A 22,122-nucleotide genomic window follows, 5' to 3' on the forward strand; every position below is an offset into this window, starting at 1 on the left:
AATATCTGGTGGAAAAAACCCTCTTGAACTTTTAAAAAATAATGAGCAAATATTGCATGTTTTTCTTCCATGTTGATTTTTGTATTTTTAATGAGTCTGTTTGAGTTGCTCTTTTTTGTGGTGCTGGGGATCTACCCCGGGACCTTTGCACAGGCACAACAGCCCTCTCCCACTGAGTCATCCCCCATCCCCCAGCCCAGTCTGTCACGTTGTTTAAAGCATAGTTTTCTGATCAGAATTGCATTAACTCTATTTAATAAACATTTTTATGATGTTACAGCTTCTTATCCTAGCCTTTTTTTTTTAATCTTTTGGCAATTTTAATAATCAGATCCCAGATCTTTTTTGTTAAATTTATCCTAAATTATCACTATCATGAGTGGACCTTTATTTTATTAATTTATTTATTGGTACCAGGAATTGAACCCAGGGGTGCTCAATCACTGAGCCCTTTTGATTTTTTATTTTGAGACAGAGTCTCTCTCCCTAAATTGCTTAGGGCCTGGCTAAATTGCTGAGGCTGACCTTGAATTTGCAATCCTCCTGCCTCAGCCTCCGGAGCCCCTAGGATTACAGGCAGCCTAAATGTCCACTTCTAACTGGTTGTTACTATTGTCTTTAGCACCTTACTTTGTATCCTGCCACTTCGCTGAGCTCCAGTACCAGCTGTTCTTCCGTGGACTCCTGGATGCTCTAGTAGGGAATCCTTTCTTTAGTTTTCATGCATGGTTCACTTTTCCATTAGCTGGAGTGTGGTTGCCTGGCAGAGTCACTAGAGGGCGCCGCACCGCAGCCCTGACTTTCCTCCTGGTGCCAGTTTCCCATCTCCCACTTGAGTTCCCGCCCCGGCCAGGGTGCCAGCAGAAAGGCAGAATTCCAGGCTCTGCCTACTGAACCAGAATCTGCACTTTAATGAGACCCCAAGGGGTTCAAAGCACTTTCGAATTCACCGAGCAGTGGTCAGGATGATTTTCCCATTCCGGCTGGAGCGTCCTGAGGACAGCTGTGGCTGCCGGATCTATAAAGTACTTTTTCCGCATCCATCTAAAAAACAAGGTTTCCTCCTTCCTCCTCCTTTTTGTGGCCATCATGCATTTGGGGGCTCAACTTCCTACTTCTGCACCAGCCCTGTGTCCCAGGACATGAGGCCACCCCATAATCTCCAAACTGCTCATTGCTTACTTCCTCGTTCCTCCTCTCCAGCGTGGAGGGGGGGACAGGCTGGACTGGGCTGGGCCCTTCTGCCTCAGCTCCTGGTGGCTGCTCAGAAAGCACCTGATTCCATCTGCGTCTCTTAGGGTTCAGCCAGGACACACCTCCTTGGATTTGGATCCTGGCACCAGACACAAGAGCACCTGTGTGCAGGTCTACAGGCTGCCTGCCCAGGGGTGGCAGGGTGGTCTGAGAAGGATCCCAATCATGGTAGTGCTCCCCATGTGGGGACCCAGTCAAGCCCCAGTCGTTGGGCAATAAAGGTGAAGAGAGGAGCAGAAAGCTCAGATGGGTGAGGCGGACGCTGAGACCCGCAGGGAGGTGGAGCGCAGTGCCCTAGCTCCCTGGAGCTGCTCAGGCCCTCGCTGGAGCCATCTGTGTGCCAACAGGGTCCCAGAGAGGGGCAGGGCAGGGAGCCCAAGCCCAGCTGTGGACAGAGGTCACTGCCTGCCCTGGGAGGGAGCCAGGGCAACATGACGCTCTGCACAGGGCGTCCTTTTTGTTGACTGAGCCTAGTAGCTTTGATTTCTGGGCATGGGCTCAGCATGACGGCCCCTGTCTCCTGGCATGGTGCAGGGGTGTGGGAACAACCAGCCACGGGGGGCTCTTCTCCACTCTCCCCAGGGAGAGTCCACACTGGCAGCTCCATCACCCAGCTGGGATGGAGATGGGGGTGGCTGGAGGTGGCAGCGTCCTTCTAGATGGCTCTGAAGACAGCGCTGGTCCCTCTGACGGTCTCCCAGGGACAGAGGTGAGGCAAGAGTGCCAGGGGACGCCAGGGAAACAGGCTCGGGCAGCCCCCGCTCCAGGGTGGGTCTGGGCTCTGAGGCCACCTCAGGGTAGGACACCACCTGGGCCTCAGCGGGCATTGGTGAGGGCTGAGGCCCAGCCAGCCTCTCAGGGCTGCAAAGACCACAGGCGGGAGCAGCGCCACAGCAGCGGTGCCGCCAGGCCGCTTCTCCCTGGGACTCCTGGCATCCCTGCAGGAGCCGTGGCCTCAGGGCAGGTAGAGGGCCACCACGACATAGATGACCCAGCTGGTGGACACGAAGACCCCGAAGAGCAGGCTGAAGAGGACGAGCCAGCGGGCCTTCCGTGAGGCCTCCTCGGCCTGCGCCAGGTCGCCCCTGCCCAGGGCTGCGCGGGTCTGCAAGACACGGGCCGCGAGGGTGAGCAAGCCCAGCCCCACCCTCGAACGCACACCCAGGAGGTCGGGACCCACCAGGCCCACAGCTCACAGGGGGACAGGTGGGGCAGAGACAGCCTCGTCACTGCCACCCGGGACAGCCTTCAGCCTCATCAGCCTCATCGCCCGCAACCTCACAGTGACCCGGGGGTGGGATCCTCACGCACCACTGTGCAGACGAGGAAAGGCCCCGAGTGGTGGGGTGACCGCCAGGCCCACACAGCCAGGCGCAGGGCCAGGAGTCACCGCAGGCAGGTGCTCCAGGGTCCCTGGACTGTGCTGAGCTGCCCTCTCCCTTCAGTCCTGCCTTGCTGATGACTGGGGACCAGACCAGCAGAGCAAGGCCAGGCCTGTGACCAGGTCAGCCTGGAGCACGGGCCCCCAGGGGCCTGTCTCTGTTGGAATGCGGTGGCGTTGGTGTCTGCCTCTGCAGAGCATACGGTCAACACTGTCCGCAGGAAGGAGGGAAGCCAGTGAGATGGAGGGTGGACAGGGGAGATGATGAACAGGGCAGAGGACAGAGGGAGGAGGAGGATGGCTGGGGGAATGAGGGCTAGAGACACGGTGGCCAGCAGGTCAGGGGACAGAAGAACAGAGGGTGTGTGGATGGACTGATGGTGGATGAATGGATGGGAGTCACTGGTAAACGGAAGGATGGATGGACGTTAGCAGGATGGTGGGTGGATGGAAGGATGGGGAGGTGGATAAACTGAGCAGCTAGACGGAAGGGAAGCTGGAGGTGGATGGAAGTCCACTACTGGGGCGGGCAGCACCTTGGGCCTTATCAGTCATTCACACCTTCAATGTGATTTTTACTTTTTGTCTTGAGATAGGGTCTTGCCACGTGCTGAAACGGGCCTCAAACTTGCGATCTTCTTCCCTCAGCCTCCCAAGCTGTTGGGATGACAGGCGTCTGCCGCCAGGCCTGGCTTGTGAATTGTTTTAGTAGAATCTTCCAGAGTAGATCTTGAGTGGTGGGGGACCCAGGCAGCAGAGGGGAGGAGGGACCCACACAAGAAGACAACAGGGCAGGGACTTCCCAACCCCCACCCCTCCTGAGACACACCAGAGACCCTGTTGCTGGGAGGGGCTGTGCCCACCCCCACCTACCTCGTGGGAATACACAATGGCGATCAGCCCAGTGAGAAGGCAGCAGAAGAGGGTCACCAGCACGGACTCCATCATGTAGTCCTTGGGCAGGGGCCGGTGCTCCACAGAGGAGAGGGCTGGCACACCGGCCAGCGGGCTGTGGTACTGTGGAAGCAGAGCCACAGAGGTAAGGGAGGCCACGAACCTCCAGACAGGTCCCCAGCCTCTCCCAGCCTCAGAGGGCGCTGAGGCTGCCCTCTGCCCTCTCCTTCCGGCACCCCCTGGTCACTCAGCCCAGGGAGTCCTTTCAGTCCCACCCTTCACACACCGCGGGATCCAGGGTGTGGCCACCACCGCACTCCACCCCAGCTCTCCGGCCTCCAGCTCTCCGGCCTCCTTTTGTAAGGAAATCTGAGGGGCCACCTCCTGCAGCCCAGACCCCTGGGCCTGCTGCGGAGCCTGCTTTCTTCCCGTCCCTCCCGCCGGGCCGGGCCAGCCCATGCCCCCCAGAAGCCACCAGGCTCGGCCTCCACGTCCCTTCTCCAGGCTCCTATTCACCCCTCAGAGCCCAGCCCATCGGCCCCCCTCGGGAAGCTCCGGCGGGCCTGGCGCGGGCCCCAGCCTGGCCGGGTCACGGGGCGGCGGGTGGCTGCGCACGGAAGGCGCGGCGGCTCACCGCGGGGAAGGGGAAGGCGGCGGCGGGCGGCGCGAAGAGCGGGCCGGGCGGCGGGTAGAGCGCGGCGGGCGCGGGCTGGAGCAGCACGGGCACCTGCGGGAAGGGCGGGCAGAGCGGCGGCGCGGCCTTGGGCTCGGGCGGCGCGTAGGGCGGGGGCTCGGCCTCGAAGCCGATGCGCGCCGCGCCGCCCACCGCCCTGGGTCCCGGGCCGGCCGGGCGCTCGGCCTGCGCGGGGGCGGCGGGCGCCACCTGGGCGTCCCCGGGGCCCGGCCGGCTCCCCGCCGCCGCCGCCGCCGCGCCCTCGCCCGGCCCGCCGTCCTCGGCCAGCAGCTGCGGGCGGCGCGGGAGCTGCGGGAGCGCGGGGCGCTCGGGGGGCGCGGGGCTCCGGGGCTCCTCCGGAGCTGCGGGGGGCGCGGGACCCCGCGGGTCCTCCGGGGCTGCGGCGCTGTCGCCCCCTTTCGCGTCGCGACCTGGAAAGAAATGAGGCTGTGAGCCGCAGGAGGCCGCCGAGCCACGTGGGACTCTGCCCCCTCACGCCCCCAAACGCAGGCCCTCCGGGACGAAGCCGTGGAGGTGCCAAGTGCTCAGTGCTCCCTGGCCGGGTCTCGACCCCACGGGCAAGGAGCCCCTGGGCCGTGTCCCAGCTGCCAGGGTCAGCCAGGGCCTCTGCTCCCCGGACACCCACGTCCCCTCTGCGCACCACCTGTGGAACCTGGGCTTGGCCACGTGGCGCACGGTCAGTGGCACACAGCTTACAATCAGGACTTTTAACCCGTGTCTCTAGATGACGGGAGGGATGGGACCTTGGTAGTAGAGCGTCCAGATGATGAAAACCTTCTGGAGACGGATGGGGATGGCCGCACCACATGGTGAAGGTGCTTGAGGCTACCTCTCGCAGATTTAGAAGTGGGGAAGGTGGTGAATTCTATGGTGTGCAGCTGTTGCCACAGTTTTCAAAAGGCCTCCTATCTCTCCTGCTGGCCACAACTAAAGACTCCACACGAAATACAAAGCCACAAAGTCGCCACCCCAGCTCACTGGAGAGTGAACACATGGGAAGATTGTGCAGTCAATGCTGAGAAGCAGCTCCAGGGGCTGGGTTTCCTTTTTTCTTCCTCTCTCCTTCCAAGGTCCGAGCTCCAGCCCAGAATCACAGGATGGGACACGTGGCAGAAGGGGTGACTGAAACTTCAACAGATGACCGTCATTCCAGCCAGAGGAGAGAGGAAGGGCCCTTGCAGATGGAAAGAGCCATCTTTTCCACACAGAAAAGGGCACCACCTACTTCTGTGTGGAGCTGGGCAACCAACCTGGTTGCTCAGGACTTTCTCAGGTTTACCTGGGAGCTCCTGGTTCTGGGCAAACCGGGATGGTCATCACTCCAGAAGGCATCTCCCCATCCTGGGACTCACCCCTGAGCTGCATGTGCAGGGGACAAACCCAGGTTCACATAACAATGACTTTGAAAAGGGATTCAGACTGGGCGTGCTCCTCACAGGGGCGAAAGAGGGTGGAGCGGAACCAACCAGGTGGATGCAGCAACCGAGCAAAGCAGCATCTCCAGAACATTATAAAAGGACAGAGAACCCACAGAGCATAATATTCACCACATCCAGGGCAGATCCAAGATCATTTCCATACAAAAATAGAACTAGGAAAAAACGACCGATCCTCAAGGTGAAGACCGTTAACAGATGCCAACTCAGACAACCGGAGGTTGGACACCATGACCTGGTCCATGAGGCAAACAGAAATCCATCTGGGATAAGTTCTCAGCAGAAATAGAGAGGTGTTTTGTTGTTTCATTTTTTGGGTTTTGTTTGTGTGTTAATTTTAACTAAAATTCATTATTTCTGAAATTAAAAAAGCATTGATTGGACTCTATAGGAGCCTAGAAGAAACAAACAAAAAGTCAATGAACTAGAAGACAGACCAATCAGAAGAACAGAAAAAAAAATACCTGAAAAAATAATTAACAAAGATTTAGGGACCTGTGCGGTAATACACCAGAGCTAATGTGCACAGTAACGAAGTTCCAGAAGACATTTTAGGGAAATAGGGAAAATATTCTTGAAGAAATAATGGCTGCAAAATCCCCAAATTTGGTGACAGATAAATATACAGATTCAGGAAATCCAAAACAGGGACTCCATGGGGAAATTATGCTTAGCTCCGTCATCATTAAACTTATCAGAATGAAAGGTAATAATACAGCCTTGCAAAGAGGCAGAGAAAAATGCACATGATCAACAGAGGAAGAACGAGATGCCCGTGCACACGTATCCCCGGAGGCCAGAACAGCTGGCCAACCTGTGCTGGCAAAAAGGGCCATCGACACAGAACTTTGTATCCAAAGAAAATAGCCTTCGGGAAGAGGTGTGTGTGAGCTTTCGGTTGTATAGTATATCACCATGCCCACTTACTAGCCCACGGTTCTGTCTGTCAGGCCCCTCGATCTGCGGTCTCCAAAGCCCAAGATTATGATATAAGGTAGACCGGGCTCTTATTGGGAGCTCTAGGGAAGAAGCCATCCAAGTTCACTTGATTTGTGAGCAACAATCCAGCTCTGTGTGCTTGAGGCTCCTGTGTCCCTCCTGGCTATCATCTGGGACCCACTCTGTAACCAGAGGATATTCACATTCTTCTCACATGACTCCCTCCATCTCTTCAAAGCCAGGAAGGGCACATAAATCCTTTTCATACTTTGAAATTCTGTCTTCCTCTTCTGCTACTAATTGGAAATATTTCTCTGCTTTTTTTTTTTTTTTTTTTTTCTTCCCTTCTCTGCAGTGCTGGAGATCAAACCCAGGGCCTTGTGCACACTAGGCAAGTGCTCCACCACTGAGCTACATCCCCAGCCCCAATCTCTGCTTTGAAAAGACTCACTTCAGTGGGTCAGGACCACCCAGAAAAATTTCTGTATTTTAAGGTCAACTGACTTGAGCCTCCCATGACATCTGTAAAAACCCTTTGTAGAAGTACCTAGATTAGTGTTTGATTAAATAACCAGGGGATGGGAATCTTGGGAATCATCTTTAGAATTCTGATTACTACATGTAAAACAAAGGCAATTATCAGATGAAAGAAAACTAAGGGACTGGGGAATCTAGCTCAGCTGGTAGAGTGCTTGCTCTACATGCAGAAGGCCTGGGTTCAATCCCCAGCACCCCACCAAAAAAGAAGAAGGAGAAGGAGAAGGGATGCAGTGGCTGAGGCAGGAGGATCACGAGTTCAAGGCCAGCCTCAGCAACTTAGTAAGACCCTGAGCAACTTAGCAAGACCCTGTCTCTAAGTAAAATACAAAATAGGCCTGGGGATGTGGCTCAGTAGTTGAGTGCCCCTGAGTTCAATCCCTAGTACACCCCTCCCCAAATAATTACAAGTCAAATTTAATAATACCTAAAAAGGAATACATGGACTGAGGATGTGGCTCAGCAGTAAGGGGTTTGACTGGCATGTGTGAGGCCCTGGGTTTGATCCCCACCACTAACTCCCCCCCCAAAAATCACAAACAAGATTGTGCAAAATAGATTTAACATTTAAATATCAGTCGATATAATCAACTATATTAGAAGAATAAAGAGGAAAAAACATACCATCATTTTGATGGATGAGGAAAAAGCATTTGACAAAATCCAATACCCATTAGTAGTAAATCTCACATGAATTTTTAGCAACTAAGAATAATAAGAACATCCTCACGCCGATAAGGGGTATCCATGAAAAAACCTACAGCTAATCTCATCTTTATTTTATTTTATTTTTTTTGGGTGCTGGGGATCGAACCCAGGGCCTTGTGCTTACAAGGCAAGCACTTTACCGACTGAGCTATCTCCCCAGCCCCTAATCTCATCTTTTAAGGTACAAGAATGAATTCCTTCATCCTCCCCAAGATCAGAAACACGGTAAGGATCACCATTTTCATCACTTCTATTCAACTTGTTTTGGTGGTCTTGACCATAGCAATAAGGCAAGAAAAAAGAAATAAAAACCAAAAATAATGTACAAAGAAGTCTTACAACTCAATAAGTCAAAAATCTCAATAAGAAAGTGGGCGAAATACATGTAACCCCTTCACCAAAGAAGATAAACCAAAGAATGACCAATAAACATATAAAAAGATGTTCAGTGTCTTAAGTCATCAGGGAAATACTACAAGGAGAGATCACTACACACCCATTAGAACAGAGAAATTACATGGGGTCTCTGTTGTCCAGGCTGGCTCTGAACTCCTGGGCTCAAGTGATCCTCCTGTCTCAGCCTCCAAAGTAGCTGGGAATATAGGTTTGCACCTCCATATGCTGGCAAAGGTGTAAGGTAACTGGAGCTCCCACACAACTGCTTGGAAAACAGCTTGACAGTTTCTTAAAAATTGAAACATACATCTCTCACATGATCCAGCCTTTCCACTCAAGATAGTTATCCAAGAAAAACATATGACCACAAAAAGATTTCTTCACAAATGTTTATATCACCTCTATTGATCATGTCCCCAAACTGGAAACACACATATCCATAAAAATGAATGGATAAGCCTGTTTTGCTCTCTCCATACAACAGAGATGGCCCCAGTGATTCCTGCCCTGTGGAGTTGGTGCTCTAGGGTGACCCTGCCCAGGAATGGGAGTGGGACACGTGGCTTGCTCATGAGGAGAACACAGCTGAAGACATAGGGTTTCACTGCTCAGAGGAGGCTGTGGCTTCTCCTACTGTGCTCTCTGCTCTCGCTTGGTGTTCCATCTCTTTCTGTGTCTGGTAACTCCAAGAGGAAACCAGGCTCCATGCTATGAGAAGTCCCACCGAGAGGCCCATTTAGCAGAAGCCCTCGGAGGCCCTCGCTCCAACAGCTCAGGAGGAGCCGGAACTGGCCAACACTCAGGTGAATGAGTTTGGCAGCAAAGCTTTCAGCCCCTGCTGAGTTGAGCACCAGTACCTTGTGAGGAACTCAGGCACCCAGCTCAGCCATAGCCAGATCCTCATCTGCAGAAACTCTCCAGTAAACACTGTGGTTTTAAGTTTCAAATTCAGCGGTGACGTGTTATGCAACAATACATAACCCATACAACTTCTTAGCAATAAAATGGAGTGAACTCTTTTTGGGGGGATGGGGGTACCAGGGATTGAATTCAGGAGCACTCAACCACTGAGCCACATTCCCAGCCCTTTTTTTGTATTTTATTTAGAAACAGGGTCTCACTGAGTTGCTTAGAGCCTCACCATTGCTGAGGCTGACTTTGAACTTATGATCCTCTTGCCTCAGCCTCCTGAGCCGCTGGGATTACAGACATGTGCCACTGTGCCTGGCTTGGAATGAACTCTTGACACACACAACATGGGTGTATCTGAAAATCATTATGTCAAGTAGTGAAACCAGTCGAGACCAGCGCAGAGACACAGACCTCTAAGCCTGTAGTCCTAGCTACTTGCAGGAGAATGACTAGTTCGAGGCCAGCCTCAGCAATTTAGTGAGACCCTGTCTCAAAATAAATAATAAAAAAGTTGGGTATGTGGCTTAACGTTAGGGCACTTTCCTAGTGTGTGTGAAGTCCTGGATTCCATCCTCAGAACTACAAAAACCAAAAACAAAACACCTGCATGTTGGGGCTGGCCATCTTGTGTTGCTGGAAATCCTGCACCATGCCAAAGAACCAGAGCCAACCTGCTAGACATGCCAGGGAGGATAAGGTACCCCAGAGGATCACCTGGAAGGATAAGATACCTCAGAGGATCCCCTGGTCATCCCCAGACCACCCGACCAGGTGAGCCAGCCCTGACAAGCAGGTGTGGGCACAGGACTGAAATGCTGTCTGCCCCCATGTCCCCATCTGTAAAGGAACAGTAACATTAGCAGTAATTTTAAATAATATCAGTGGGGCTGGGGCTGGGCTCAGGGGTAGAGTGTTTGCCTGACCAGTGCGAGGCCCTGGGTTCCATCCCCGCACCAAAGCGAGCAAATAACAGTGAACAGGAAGACCAGGCTCTTCCTGAGAGCTGCTGCAATGGTTCGGACTGTGCTCACCTGCGCTTTAGTTTTTATGATGCCCGTTTTACAGCGGGGCAGTTCAGACTCCCAGCGAGAGCCTCGGGCAGTCAGATTCCCGGGAATGTCGAGACCCTGCCCCAGTTATCATAACAGAAACCACAGTTTCCTTGGATCCCGCCAGGGCAAATACCTGGCCTGATGGCACCGAGATAGGGACGCAAAGTAAATAAGTCTGCTGGCAGGGCAGCCGGGAGGACTGGGGTTCTCGGGTTCTCGACACCTGAGCCTGGCCGGACATTCCAGCCAGGAAGGGAGGCCGGGCCTGCAGCCTGGCTGCGGAATGGGGACAAAAAGTCAGGGTTGTGGAGGGATCCCGGAGGTCGAGGATCTGGATAGCCAGGCTTCGCGGCCACCCCCACCCCGCGAGCATCCCCTGGATCGGGTTGCAGATGGGATCTGGGTGCGCCCACCCCAGCTGCCCCAGATCAGCCGGGCTGGAGGAGGCGGTGGAGGCCGTACGGACTCTGCACCGTCCCATCGCCACTCTCAATCGCCGCCAGCCGGGGACTCCTGAGGGCATGACAGGATCCTGTTCCCGGCTCTGCCCCTTCAGTGCTGGCCGAAGCGGGCCGTCGGAGTGCACTGAGAGGCCTTCCTGGCGCCACCTTCATCTGCCCACCTTCCCCTCGACCTCCCCTCCCCGCCTCCCACCGCCCTGGGTCTCCGTCCCCAACGCGCCCGTCTGAGTCAGTCCGTGGGGTTCTTCGCACCTCCATCTCCCTCCCAGCTCTGTCTGCCCCCTTGCTGAGGTCCCCTTCCCTCGCTCTAGGGACTTCAGCCTGGCCGGAGGGGTGAACAGCCCCAGATGCAGGAGGCCGCCGGGGACGCTGGAGAGGGTGGGGAGCGCGCCGGGGCTGGGGGGCCACAGCCGTCCCGCAGGCGCGCCCGCGGAGGGCGCGGGGCGCGGGGCGCGGGGCCGGAGTTCCCGAACTTGCCACGGCAGCTCCGCGTTGGCGGCGGAGTCCCGGGCCGGGTCGCCCCCTCCTGCGCCCTCCCGCACCCACCGCGCGCGACCCGGGACCCAGGAGCCGCGCCCGCCGTGGCCTCACCTGCGTCCATGGCGCGAGCGGCGGCCGGTGCGCGGGATGCGCTGCTCCCCGCCTGCGCCTCGCGTCGGGCCGGGCTCGGCTTGCGGCGCCGGCTCGGGTTTCCTGGTGCCGGCAGCGCGGCCGGTTAATAATTGACCGCCTTTGTTTGCCCACGGCCGGCCGTGTCAACACTTGGCTCCCTCGCCCCCTGGCGCTCCCGCCCCAGCCCGCTTCTTCGCCCGCGAGCGCCGCTGGGACCCCGCAGGGCGGGACGTCTGGGTGGAGGGCGCCGCGCTTGGCGGAGTGGAGGGGCCTCGGGTGCAGGGACGGAGCAGGCAGAGCCAACCGGGGAGGCCAGCGGCACGGGTGATGGCCCCAAGGAGGACGCGGGGAGGCCTGGGCGGACTGGTAAGCACAGGCTGTATGTGCGGGACCCACAGGAGAGGTGACGCAGTGGCCAGGCCTCCCCACCTGCCCCGACCCACCCAGCCAGGAGAAGTTAGAAAGGCAGATTTTCCTGTGAAACCGGAGATTTGAGACAGTGCGAAAGAGACTTCCCCCAGGAAATGCGCCAGGCGGAGAACCTGAAGCATCCCAGTCCAACCACTGGGAATCGCAGATACACAACACCAGCGCCAATTTTTAAAAAATATCTTTTTAGATGTTGATGGACTTTATTTTATTCATTCATTTATATGCGGTGCTGGGAATTGAACCCAGTGCCTCACACACGCTAGGCAAGTGCTCTACCGCTGAGCCACAATCGCAGCCTAACCAGTACCAATTTCTGCATTCGCACCTGGACTTCTAGGTAGTGAGGAAAATCCCCAGGAACCAAGAATGATAGGCCCGGAGGCCACTGCCAGTATCACGGGTCTCAGCGGTCTAGGGCTTGAGATCTACCTCCAGGAGTGGCTGGGAGATGAAGACTTCGGGGGGCGGGGGGCAGAGTGATTAGACCACGAAAGGTGAACAGCAAACAAAATCTGCCCGTGGCTTAAAGAGGAGACAGGGAAGCTGGGCCCTGGAGATCTGTGCACCTGTGCACTGGGTATGGTTCACACTCAGCCCACCCTCACCCCGACACAACCTAGAAACCTCTAGATGGAGAACGTCATTAAAGATAAAAGGCAGGCCCAGGGGTACGGCTCAGTGACAGAGTCCTTGCTCAGCACACTCAGGGTCCTGAGTTCCATCACCAGCATCACAAAACAAAAAAAGGCCCTGAGGTGGGGATCCAGGGACGAGCTGTGGGACTTACTCAAAGCAAACCTAAAACCACTCAGGCAGGACACAGCCCCACTGAAGCTGAGACTTCCCACCGGAAGAGCACTCGCAGAGACGAGTTCGCAATCCCAATGGCCAAACCCACAGGGGGACAGCAGACCCAGCACTGCAAGATTCGGCACTGGGTGAGTCAGGGTCCAACCCACGTGAGTGTTTAACACAAAGGTATTTACTGTAGGGAGCTGGCTTTAAAGGCAACAGAAGAGGCAAAAGCTAATCAGAGGGAGCTTAGCATGAAGAAGGCGGCGATGTGACTGAGCAACACAGCAAGGGCACCAAGGTGGGCGCGGTCCACTCCAGGGGCAGGCAACAAGTAGGCAACGGTGGAAGAGAACTTAAAAACAAGAGTGGCTGAAGGTTGCTCTGCTCCTAACTAGGTGACAGTAACTCTAAACAATGCCAGTGGCAAAATTCACCTCCCTGAAAAGTGTCTTCTGATGGTCTAAGTTCTGAATAATTGCTGTGTTCCGGTGGCTCACAGAAATCCTGCAGACAGGCTTACACATTCCTGGCAGACTGGAAGAGTTCTCTCCCATGAATATGATCCCCCTGCGGGAGAAGAGCAAGATGTAAAAATATCAGTGTCTCCTCAGTGAAAATCCCCAGCCAAATAAGCCTCACACCTGCTCCCAGAACCCCCATCATTTTTCTAGTCCCTCACTCAAATATCAATGCTCACTTACCAAAGATCTGAAGAAAGCAGCTCACCTGGAGGAGACACAAACAAATGGGGCGACGAGTAGCTCAGAGGAATAAAGAAGAGTGAGGGAGATGAATATTAAAAAAAAAAAAAAAGAAAACCTCTTTACCAGAAAAAGCCAAGTGGGGTGGCACATGCCCTGGCTACTTGGTAGGATGAGGTAAGAGGATCACAAGTTCAAGGCTAACCTGGGCAACTAAGCAAGATGTGGGGGGGAATGTAACTCAGTAGTAAGTGCTCCCAGTACTGCAAAGGAAAAAAGCTCCAGAAAGTTTAGAGAAGGTGCTCATGAAACAAGAATTGGATGCTATAAAAAAGAAACGTTCATAAAACAAAAAGTTCTTGAGAATTAAAAATTTTCACAGCAGAAATGAAACACAAAACAAAACTCAGTAGAAAACTGGGAGTAGAGATAGAGGAAGTCTTCCAGAAGAAAAATGTAAAAGGGGAAAAAATTGCAGAGACAGTCCAGGATAACTGAATCTCTGAATAATATTAAGTTCCACAAAGAATAAGGAAATCAAAAAAAAAAAAAAAAAAAAAAAAAGAATAAGGGAATCACAAAGGGGAAGAAAACATCAAATAGAGAATCCAAGAAAATTTTCCAGAACTGAATCTTCAGATAGAAAGAGCTCACCGAGGGCCAACACAGGAAATTGGCCACTCCAAAGGACATGATTATGAAATTACAGAATATAAGGAACAAAGAAAATTTCTATAAATTTCCATGGAAAAAAGTAAGTTTCATACACTGGATCAAGAATCAGAATGATACTGGACTTCTCAATAGGAATTTTGAAAATCAAAGAACAACAGATGAATGCCTTCAAAATTCTAAGGGGAATTTCCAATTGCAGTGGCAAGTTCCTTTTGAATATGGCGGAAATGACAACAGATGACTTCTGTGATGCAGTCGGACTGGGGTTGCGGCTCAGTGGTACAGTGCTTGCTTAGCACATGTGAAGCACTTGGTTTGATTTTCAGCACCACGTAAAAATAAATAAATAAAGGTATCGTGTCCATCTACGACTAAAAAAGGTTTTACAAAAAGAACCATGGACTCTCACTCTAGGGAGCTCCCTCTTTCTCTGATTAATTTGGAACAATGCCACAGCAGGTGGTTCAAGGAGGCCACACACACCTGCCCTGTCCCAAGCCCCACACCATCTGGATGAAATCCTAGACAGTCAGGACACCTTCTACTCTGATTCTCAAGTAAGGAAGCTATTAATATAGCAAAGACGTTTAACTGCTGGCTTTACATTTATACTTTCACTGTTGGTTATGTTTTTGTGTTGAATGGACTTGACCATGACAGTTCATTTTCCATTTCTTCCATTTGAACTCCTTGGTTGGTCAGATCCATGTGCAAATCTGCATTGTTTCAGATTTTGCTGGTCAACCTGGTTCTGGGCAGCAAAGGACAAACAGCTGGTAGATGGGCTGGGTTCCCCGAGGCTTCTGGTCGTGATGCCAGGCCTTGAAGGCTTAGCATGACACCCTCCACTGAAGCCCCCAGTAAGGGCATGCCCGGAGTCCACTGGCATGGTTCACGGAAGGTGCAGGGGGACCAGGCGGCAGCTGGGGCTTGGCCCTCCACGTGGCATCGCTGCTGGGTAGTGGCTCAGCTTCTAGAAGTGCAGACCTTTACAGAAGGCCCAGGGGCCTCTTCTGGGAAGGGCAGTGAAAGACCTGACAGTGCTCTCTTGGACCTCCAAGTAGCTAGGGTTTAGGCCACCCTGCCCAGCATGCAGCCGCCACAGTTGTTTGGATCCTTTCCCATTGTACCATCTCCTCTCCTGTGGCTCCAGCCACTCGCTGCACCTGCCGACTCTTCCACAAGGGGGCAGACTTCCCCACTTTGGCCTTTTTAATTTTTGTCTGAGGTTGGTCTTTAGCAGGAGCTGTTCTTTCCTTCTCTTTCTTTTGAAATTTAAAACTTGGAATTGTTTATTTCTGGAACTTGACATTTAACATTTTTTTTTAGTTGTAAATGGACACAATACTTTTATTTTATTTTATTTTATTTTATGTATTGCCGAGGATCAAACCCAGTGCCTCATACATGCTAGGTAAGTGTAGCATGTTCACTGAGCTACAGTCACAGCCCCTATTTTAGATTTTTTTTTAAATTTATTTTTATTGTAAACAATGGAATACATGTTGTTTCTGTTTGTACATGGAGTAACAGCATACCATTTGCATATTCATACATTTACATAGGGTAATGATGTTTCATTGTTATTTTTTCCTTCCCCCCCACCCCTCCCACCCCTCTTTTCCCTCTATACAGTCCCTCCTTCCTCCATTCTTGCCCCCCTCCCACTCCCCATTATGTGTCATCATCCACTTATCAGTGAGATCATTCGCCTTTTGGATTTTTCGTAGTTTTTTGTTTTTTTGTTTTTTTGGGTTTTTTTCCTCTCATTTTCCCGGCAGGGGATTTGAACCGGGGTCCTTAGGCATGAAAGGTGAGCGCTCTCCAAAAGGAGCCATTTCTTCAGCTCCTGGATTTTTGAGATTGGCTTATCTCACTTAGCATGATATTCTCCAATTTCATCCATTTGCCTGCAAATGCCATCATTTTATTATTCTTTATAGCTGAGTAATATTCCATTGTATATATATATACCACAGTTTCTTTATCCATTCATCAACTGAAGGGCATCTAGGTTGGTTCCACAGTCTGGCTATTGTGAATTGAGCAGCTATGAACATTGATGTGGCTGTATCTCTGTAGTATGCTGATTTTAAGTCCTTTGGGTATAGGAGTGGGACAGCTGGGTCAAATGGTGGGTCCATTCCAAGTGTTCTAAGGAATCTCCACACTGCTTTCCAGAGTGGCTCACTAATTTGCATCCCCACCAGCAATGTATGAGTGTACCTTGTTCCCCACATCCTCTCCAACACCTATTGTTGCTTGTGTTCTTGATAATCGCCATTCTAATTGGGGTGAGATGGAATCTTAGTGTAGTTTTGATTTGCATTTCTCTTATTACTAAAGATGGTGAACATTTTTTCATATGTTTGTTGATCGCTTGTAGATCTTCTTCCGTGAAGTGTCTGTTCATATCCTTAGCCCATTTGTTGATTGGGTTATTTGTATTCTTGGTGTAGAGTTTTTGAGTTCTTTATATATTCTGGAAATTAGTGCTCTATGTGAAGTATGAGTGGCAAAGATTTTCTCCCACTCTGTAGGCTCTCTCTTCGCATTGCTGAGAGTTTCCTTTGTTGAGAGAAAGCTATTTAGTTTGAATCTATTCCAGTTATTGATTCTTGCTTTTATTTCTTGTGCTATGGGAGTCCTGTTAAGGAAGTCTGATCCTAAGCCAACAAGGTGAAGATTTGGACCTACTTTTTCTTCTATAAGATGCAAGGTCTCTGGTCTGATTTCAAGGTCCTTGTTCCATTGTGAGTTGATTTTTGTGCAGGGTGAGAGGTAGGGGTTTAGTTTCATTCTGTTGCATATGAATTTCCAGTTTTCCCAGCACCATTTGTTGAAGAGGCTATCTTTTCTCCATTGCATATTTTTGGCACCTTTGTCTAGTATGAGAAAATTGTATTTATTTGGGTTTGTGTCCGTGTCCTCTATTCTGTACCATTGATCTACCTGTCTATTTTGGTGCCAATACCGTACTGTTTTTGTTACTATTGCTTTGTAATATAGTTGAAGTTCTGGTATTGCAATACCCCCTGCTTCATTCTTCCTGCTAAGGATTGCTTTAGCTATTCTGGGTTTCTTATTCTTCCAGATGAATTTCATGATTGCTTGCTCTATTTCTGTACGGTATGTCATTGGGGACATTTAACATTTTTGAACTGCAGTTGACCACAGGTAACTAAAACCATGCAGTGCAAAACTGCAGATAAAGAGGGGGTTTCTGTGCTTACACCTCAGGTATGACTCCAAAGCCCAATCCTAACTCCAAATGGCAGGGCCGGCTTCTCCAGTCCATAATTTGGCACAGCGTCAACATTTCTAAGATCATTGGAAGTAATAATGTCTTTTTAATTTTTTAATTTATTTTTATTTCTGTGTTTATTTAATTTCTTTATTTTTACAGACTGCATTTTGATTCACTGTACACAACTGGGGTACAACTTTTCATTTCTAAGGGGTACACAATGTAGATTCACGCCATTCATGTAATCGTACATGTAGGGTAAGTGTGTCTGTCTCAGTCCACTGTCTTTCCTTCCCCCACCCCATCCCGCCCGCCCCATCTTCCTCTACACCATCCAAAGTCCCTTCATTTGGAAGTAATAATTTCTTGACTGATTATCCAACAATCTTATTATACAGATACACCATGATTTATTTCCCTGTTCACCTGCCGTTGGCCAGATGTCTATAGGTGTTGCTGCTATAAGTCGCTCCCTAAGTCCCTTTGCAGCCCCAAGCCTTGGGCAGGCCAGGCCATCCACCTCTCGGCGTCCAGGAAGGTGGCAGCCTTGGTGCCCACGTCCCAGGGCTTGTGGGGGCTGCGACGCCATTCAGGGCAGGCGTTTCTCTTGTACTGAAGATGGAGCCCGGGGCCTCACGTGCTGAGACATGCTCTCCCACTGGGCTGTGCCTTCCAGCCCACGGCTTTCTTATCTGACTCTTTTTGCTTTTTGTTGTTTTTGGGGTGCTGGGGATCAAAGCCAGGCCCTGACACACGATAGGCAAGCTACTTTCCCCAGCCCTGTCCGCACTTTGGACAATTACCTTAGTGTTCATCTACACGTTTTGTTTTGTTTTGTTTTGAGACAGGTTCTCACTATGTTGCTCAGGCTGGCCTTGAACTCAGACTCCTCCTGCTTCAGCCTCCTGGGCAGCTGGGGTTACGGGCAGGCCCCACTGCACCTGGCTTTCTTTCAGAGTGGACGAGAGCAGGGCTGGGGATGCGGCTCAGAGCGCCTGCCCAGCATGCACGAGGCCTGGGGTCCACCCCCCGTGCTGCACAAACCGACAAAAGCAATGACAGACGCAGGCTGAAAGAGAACACGGGGTCGCTGAAACCGCGGGACCGTGCCAAGCAGCGTTTGAAGACCAGCTCAGGCCGCTCAACATGAGCGGGCAGAGGAATCGAGAGAAAGGGAATAAAGAGAAGCCAGTTACTCCCTTAGCTAGGTTTCGTGAGAGAGCACACGTCCTACATTCACGGTCTCACCAATGATGGTTCCCATCTGCAACTTCCAAAACTGAAAGTTTATACGTATGTGTGTGTGTGTTGTATATATATATATAATATGTAATATATAATGATACAAACATTTTGCTTGTTCTTTAATTTCTAAAGGACACTCATTCACACATTGACTGACATCTATATATATATATACACACACACACATTCTTCTGTGACAGGCCAGAATACCTATATTATCTCAACAATACAAAAAGAAAATGGGTCTAAAACAGTGTTAAGAGACTGCCTTAGTTAAACCACAAAGCTAAGTTAAGCGTGTACGTGTGTGCACATGTATGTTCAGATCTCACCCCATCCCGTCCTTTTGGCTAAATTTCATACAGATGGCATCTGCCCTCACATTTCCACTCCTCTTAAAGGCATCACTGCCTTGTCACTCAAGCCCCTCCGTCACCAGTGCCCGGACACCCTCCTAAGTTTCCCCCGGAACCGATGCCCTCATTAGTTTCTTCTTGCGAGTCCATTTCTTGGTAAGCCTGGCACGTGAGATCTTCCACGCTTGGTCCGTGTTCTCTTCTTGGGTCAGTGTGACTGCTCTGTGACTGAGCAGCCCCACGGGGAGGCCGAAGCCAGTGAAAGCCTGATTCCGTTTCCCGAGAGAAGCGACCCACGGTGCCATGGGGAGCCGAGGCGCCCCAGGCTTGGTCAAGAGACAGGGCAGGAACACAGGGAGAGGCTGGGCCAGAGTCTTCACTGAGGCTTCCGGGGGAAGGCAGGCAGGCAGGGCAACACGTTAGGATCGCCCAGTTCGAGTGGTTGGGAGGTCTCTGGGCTCCAGGTGTCTCTGGCTGCCTGGCACCTGCCTCTGGGGTGATTTAGGGCAGGAGAAATACCGACTGGGGGCGTGAGAGCCGCTGAAGAGGCAGTTGGGGCCCCGTGCTTGGATTGGCGGGCTTGCACATGACGGCCCCCACTCAGGCCTTTGCTGTCTCTGGGGCGTTGCCTGACCTGGGAGTCCCTGGCTGGGGTGCAGGCCCCAGTGCCAGACACTGAGAGCTCAGGAAAGAGCCCTGGAGGTCTGCCTTTCTCCCCTCGTTTGTGCTGAGGGCCGACTCTGCCACGAACTTCGCTGCTGCAGTTTTCACAGCCAGAAAACTAAAGCCAAAAGCCAACCAAATCAAAGAAACACAGTTCTTCAGGGAGGCGAGCCCGTGCCTGGAAACAGAAGTGCATTCTCTTCCAGAAAGGCCGGAATACATGAAGTGATGCCATCTCCTCACTGGATGGCAGGTGAGGCAAGTGAGGCTCAGAGAGCTTAAGTAACTTGCCCAGAGTAACACAGCCAGTATGTAACCGGGCTGGGATTTGAAACCAAGTCTGTCAGACGCCAAAGCCATGTTCTCTCCAGTACTCCACACTCAGCAGAGAACCTTACAAGCACTTCTTAGAGCCCTCAGGTCGGCGGTAGCGGACCTTGGAAGAATAACACCAGCAGTGCACTTGACGAGCTGCGCCACCCTTACCAACGAGGAGGTGTTAAATGTTGTGCCAAAAGGAGCACGTGCAGCCTTACTGGAAGGGGATGCTAATGTCACACTGCAGAAGTAACCAGAGAACTTGCTGCATCTGCTATTGCTCTCAAGACAGCGGCTGGTCTTAGCAAAAGAAAGATGAGTCAGCATGCGGCTTTAAAGAACGGGGGGAGCTTATGGACCCCGGAGTTAAAGCAGGACACCCACCAAAGGAAAATGGAGTGCAATCATGCTTGCTGGGTCGCCAGGAAGTGCAGAAATGCCCCACTCCGAGGGGCTTCTGCCCAATAAAACCTGAGGCCACCCAGGCAAGAGTTCCTCTCTAGGGAAGCTACACAGAACTGGCTCCATTGCCTCTGGAGAAGCCAAAAAAAGAAAAATCTGAATTAGGATTGTTGATGCATGTGGCCACCACAAGCTGGAAAGGCCTCAAGTTGCTGACACCATACAACCTGGTGGCGCTGTTCAGGTGATGGACACCTCCACTGGTCCGGCTCCTGAAGCCCAGGCTGAGGCTTTTTTTTTTTTTTTTTTTTGTAAACAAATGGGACACATGTTGTTTCTGTTCGTACATGGAGCAAAGGAGCAACAGCATACCATTTGCATAGTCATACATTCACATAGGGTAATGATGTTTGATTCATTGTTATTTTTTCCTTCCCCCACCCCTCCCACCGCTCTTTTCCCTCTATACAGTCCTTCCTTCCTCCATTCTTGCCCCCCTCCCACTCCCCATTATGTGTCATCATCCGATTATCAGCGAGATCATTCGTCCTTTGCTTTTCTGAGATTGGCTTATCTCACTTAGCATGATATTCTCCAGTTTCATCCATTTGCCAGGCTAAGGCTTTTAATGAAAAAGTGGCCTCAGTAACAGTGACAAAACTGGATGGTCATGCAAAAGGAGGCGGTGCACTCAGGGCAGGTGTCGCCACAAAAAGTCCAGGGCTTTTTATTGCTACAGGGGATCACGGAGATGGATTGGAACCTTTCAACAGCAAACTTCTGGGTGCAGGTGACAGTGACGTCAGCAAGTTGAAGCTGGATGACTGCCAAGCACCTCTAGAGAAGTCGACACTGCGAGACGTGTCATGAAAACGGGCCCCTTCAGGCAGACCTCAGGAACGATCCCGGGTTTGAAACAGATTTGATGAGCAAAGGAAACGGACAGGAGTCAATGGCAAGGCTAAAGACATTAACGACAGTAAGGGACAGTATGCTTGATCCAGAACCCGACAGTGCCAAGGCGTTTCGTGAGCAACCGGGAGGAATCAGAAGAGCAGCAGGAGGAGAGAGACGCTCCAGAGCCTTTGACACAATCCATCAAGTTTGCACAGATGGTAAAAGTAGATGGGAGGCATCGAGGGACTTCTCAGAGGTGGGGACAAGTCTAAGAATGTGAGCTCATCACAGGCAGCAAAGGTGAACCGACAAGGGCACAGATGATGGATCCTAGAGTTCTGCATCCATGAGGCGGTTTCCCCAGGGTGCTGTGGCAACCGGAAAGGCAGGATGGGATTCGAACATTTTCAAAGCAGAAGCTGAGCCTTACCTGGCTTGGTTGGTGACTGTTTGCTGAGACTTCAGAGCTTCCCTCCTTTTTGCAAACAAGAAGAAAAAGATTTTTCTTGCCCTCTTTTTGTTGTTTTCTCCTTTTTCATTTCCCTTTCTTCTTCCCTCCCTTCTTATGATGTGAGGGAGCACCAGGAGTTAGTGTGTGTGAAAATCATATTTGTTTTAAAATTTCTTCTGTTAGTTTTCACCATCGTTAACACTTAAATCACAACGTAAAATTTTACTTCTTAAAAGATTTTTAATTGCCAATTTAATCACTAAGCATTACGTCTGTAAACAGTCCAAGTAAGGTACATGATCTTGCAGCAAAAGTAGTGTTAAGAAAAAAACCAAAACACAGGAAATAAAATACGGTCAGGATACTCAGCCTGTGAGGCCCGTTCCCATCAGACGCGCCCAGAACCTCACACACGGAGCAAGAGGTGCTGGGAGGCGGCGCCGAGCCCGCGCGGGCTTCGGGCGGGGAACCTCGCCGTGGGCAATGGGCACAGAGGTCCAGCCTGGATCCCGGGGCACGCGGACCCGGCTCGGGCCCTGCGGTGGAGCCGGCTTTCTCGGCGTGCGCTGGGCCGGCCGCCCTCCAGGCGCGCCCCACGTGGTCATCCACCGGCCCTCCGAGGTCAGAGTCCGCGCCCGCTGGCCATCCGGAGGTCTCTAACTCT

At 51.7% G+C, this 22,122-nt stretch overlaps 1 protein-coding gene and 1 pseudogene across 6 annotated transcripts; one reads left to right on the forward strand and one right to left on the reverse strand.

The window, feature by feature from the left end:
- Positions 1-263: 263 nt before the first annotated feature.
- On the reverse strand, positions 264-11,360 carry Prrt1b (proline rich transmembrane protein 1B). 6 transcript variants are annotated; one of them, XR_007105025.1, is made up of 6 exons: positions 11,256-11,360; positions 4,164-4,633; positions 3,509-3,652; positions 3,197-3,323; positions 2,451-2,567; positions 2,288-2,359 (listed from the first exon to the last, which is right to left on the reverse strand). XR_007105025.1 is itself a non-coding variant. In XM_047525398.1 (5 exons), the coding sequence occupies exons 1-5, from the start codon at positions 11,263-11,265 to the stop codon at positions 2,210-2,212; spliced, it is 852 nt and encodes a 283-aa protein (XP_047381354.1). In that variant the 5' UTR covers positions 11,266-11,360; the 3' UTR covers positions 264-2,209. The 6 variants fall into 6 exon arrangements, 4 of the variants coding, with proteins under 4 accessions (XP_047381354.1, XP_047381353.1, XP_047381355.1 ...); XM_047525398.1 differs by lacking the exon at positions 2,451-2,567 and having other exon boundaries at positions 264-2,359; positions 3,215-3,292; XM_047525397.1 differs by lacking the exon at positions 2,451-2,567 and having other exon boundaries at positions 264-2,359; positions 3,197-3,292.
- Positions 11,264-21,531, forward strand: LOC124964782 (signal recognition particle 54 kDa protein-like; annotated as a pseudogene).
- The last annotated feature ends 591 nt before the right edge of the window (positions 21,532-22,122 follow it).

Source organism: Sciurus carolinensis, chromosome 14 (assembly GCF_902686445.1).
Source record: "Sciurus carolinensis chromosome 14, mSciCar1.2, whole genome shotgun sequence".
Taxonomy (NCBI): domain Eukaryota; kingdom Metazoa; phylum Chordata; class Mammalia; order Rodentia; family Sciuridae; genus Sciurus; species Sciurus carolinensis.

Bases quoted from the DNA above. Each gene is read 5' to 3' on its own strand.
- Prrt1b (XM_047525397.1), bottom strand. The intron at 3,653-4,163 runs GTGAGCCGCCGC...CTGCTTCCACAG, and splicing joins CCGCCTTCCCCTTCCCCGCG to TACCACAGCCCGCTGGCCGG. The intron at 2,360-3,196 runs GTGTGAATGACT...CGTGTCTTGCAG, and splicing joins AAGTAAAAATCACATTGAAG to ACCCGCGCAGCCCTGGGCAG.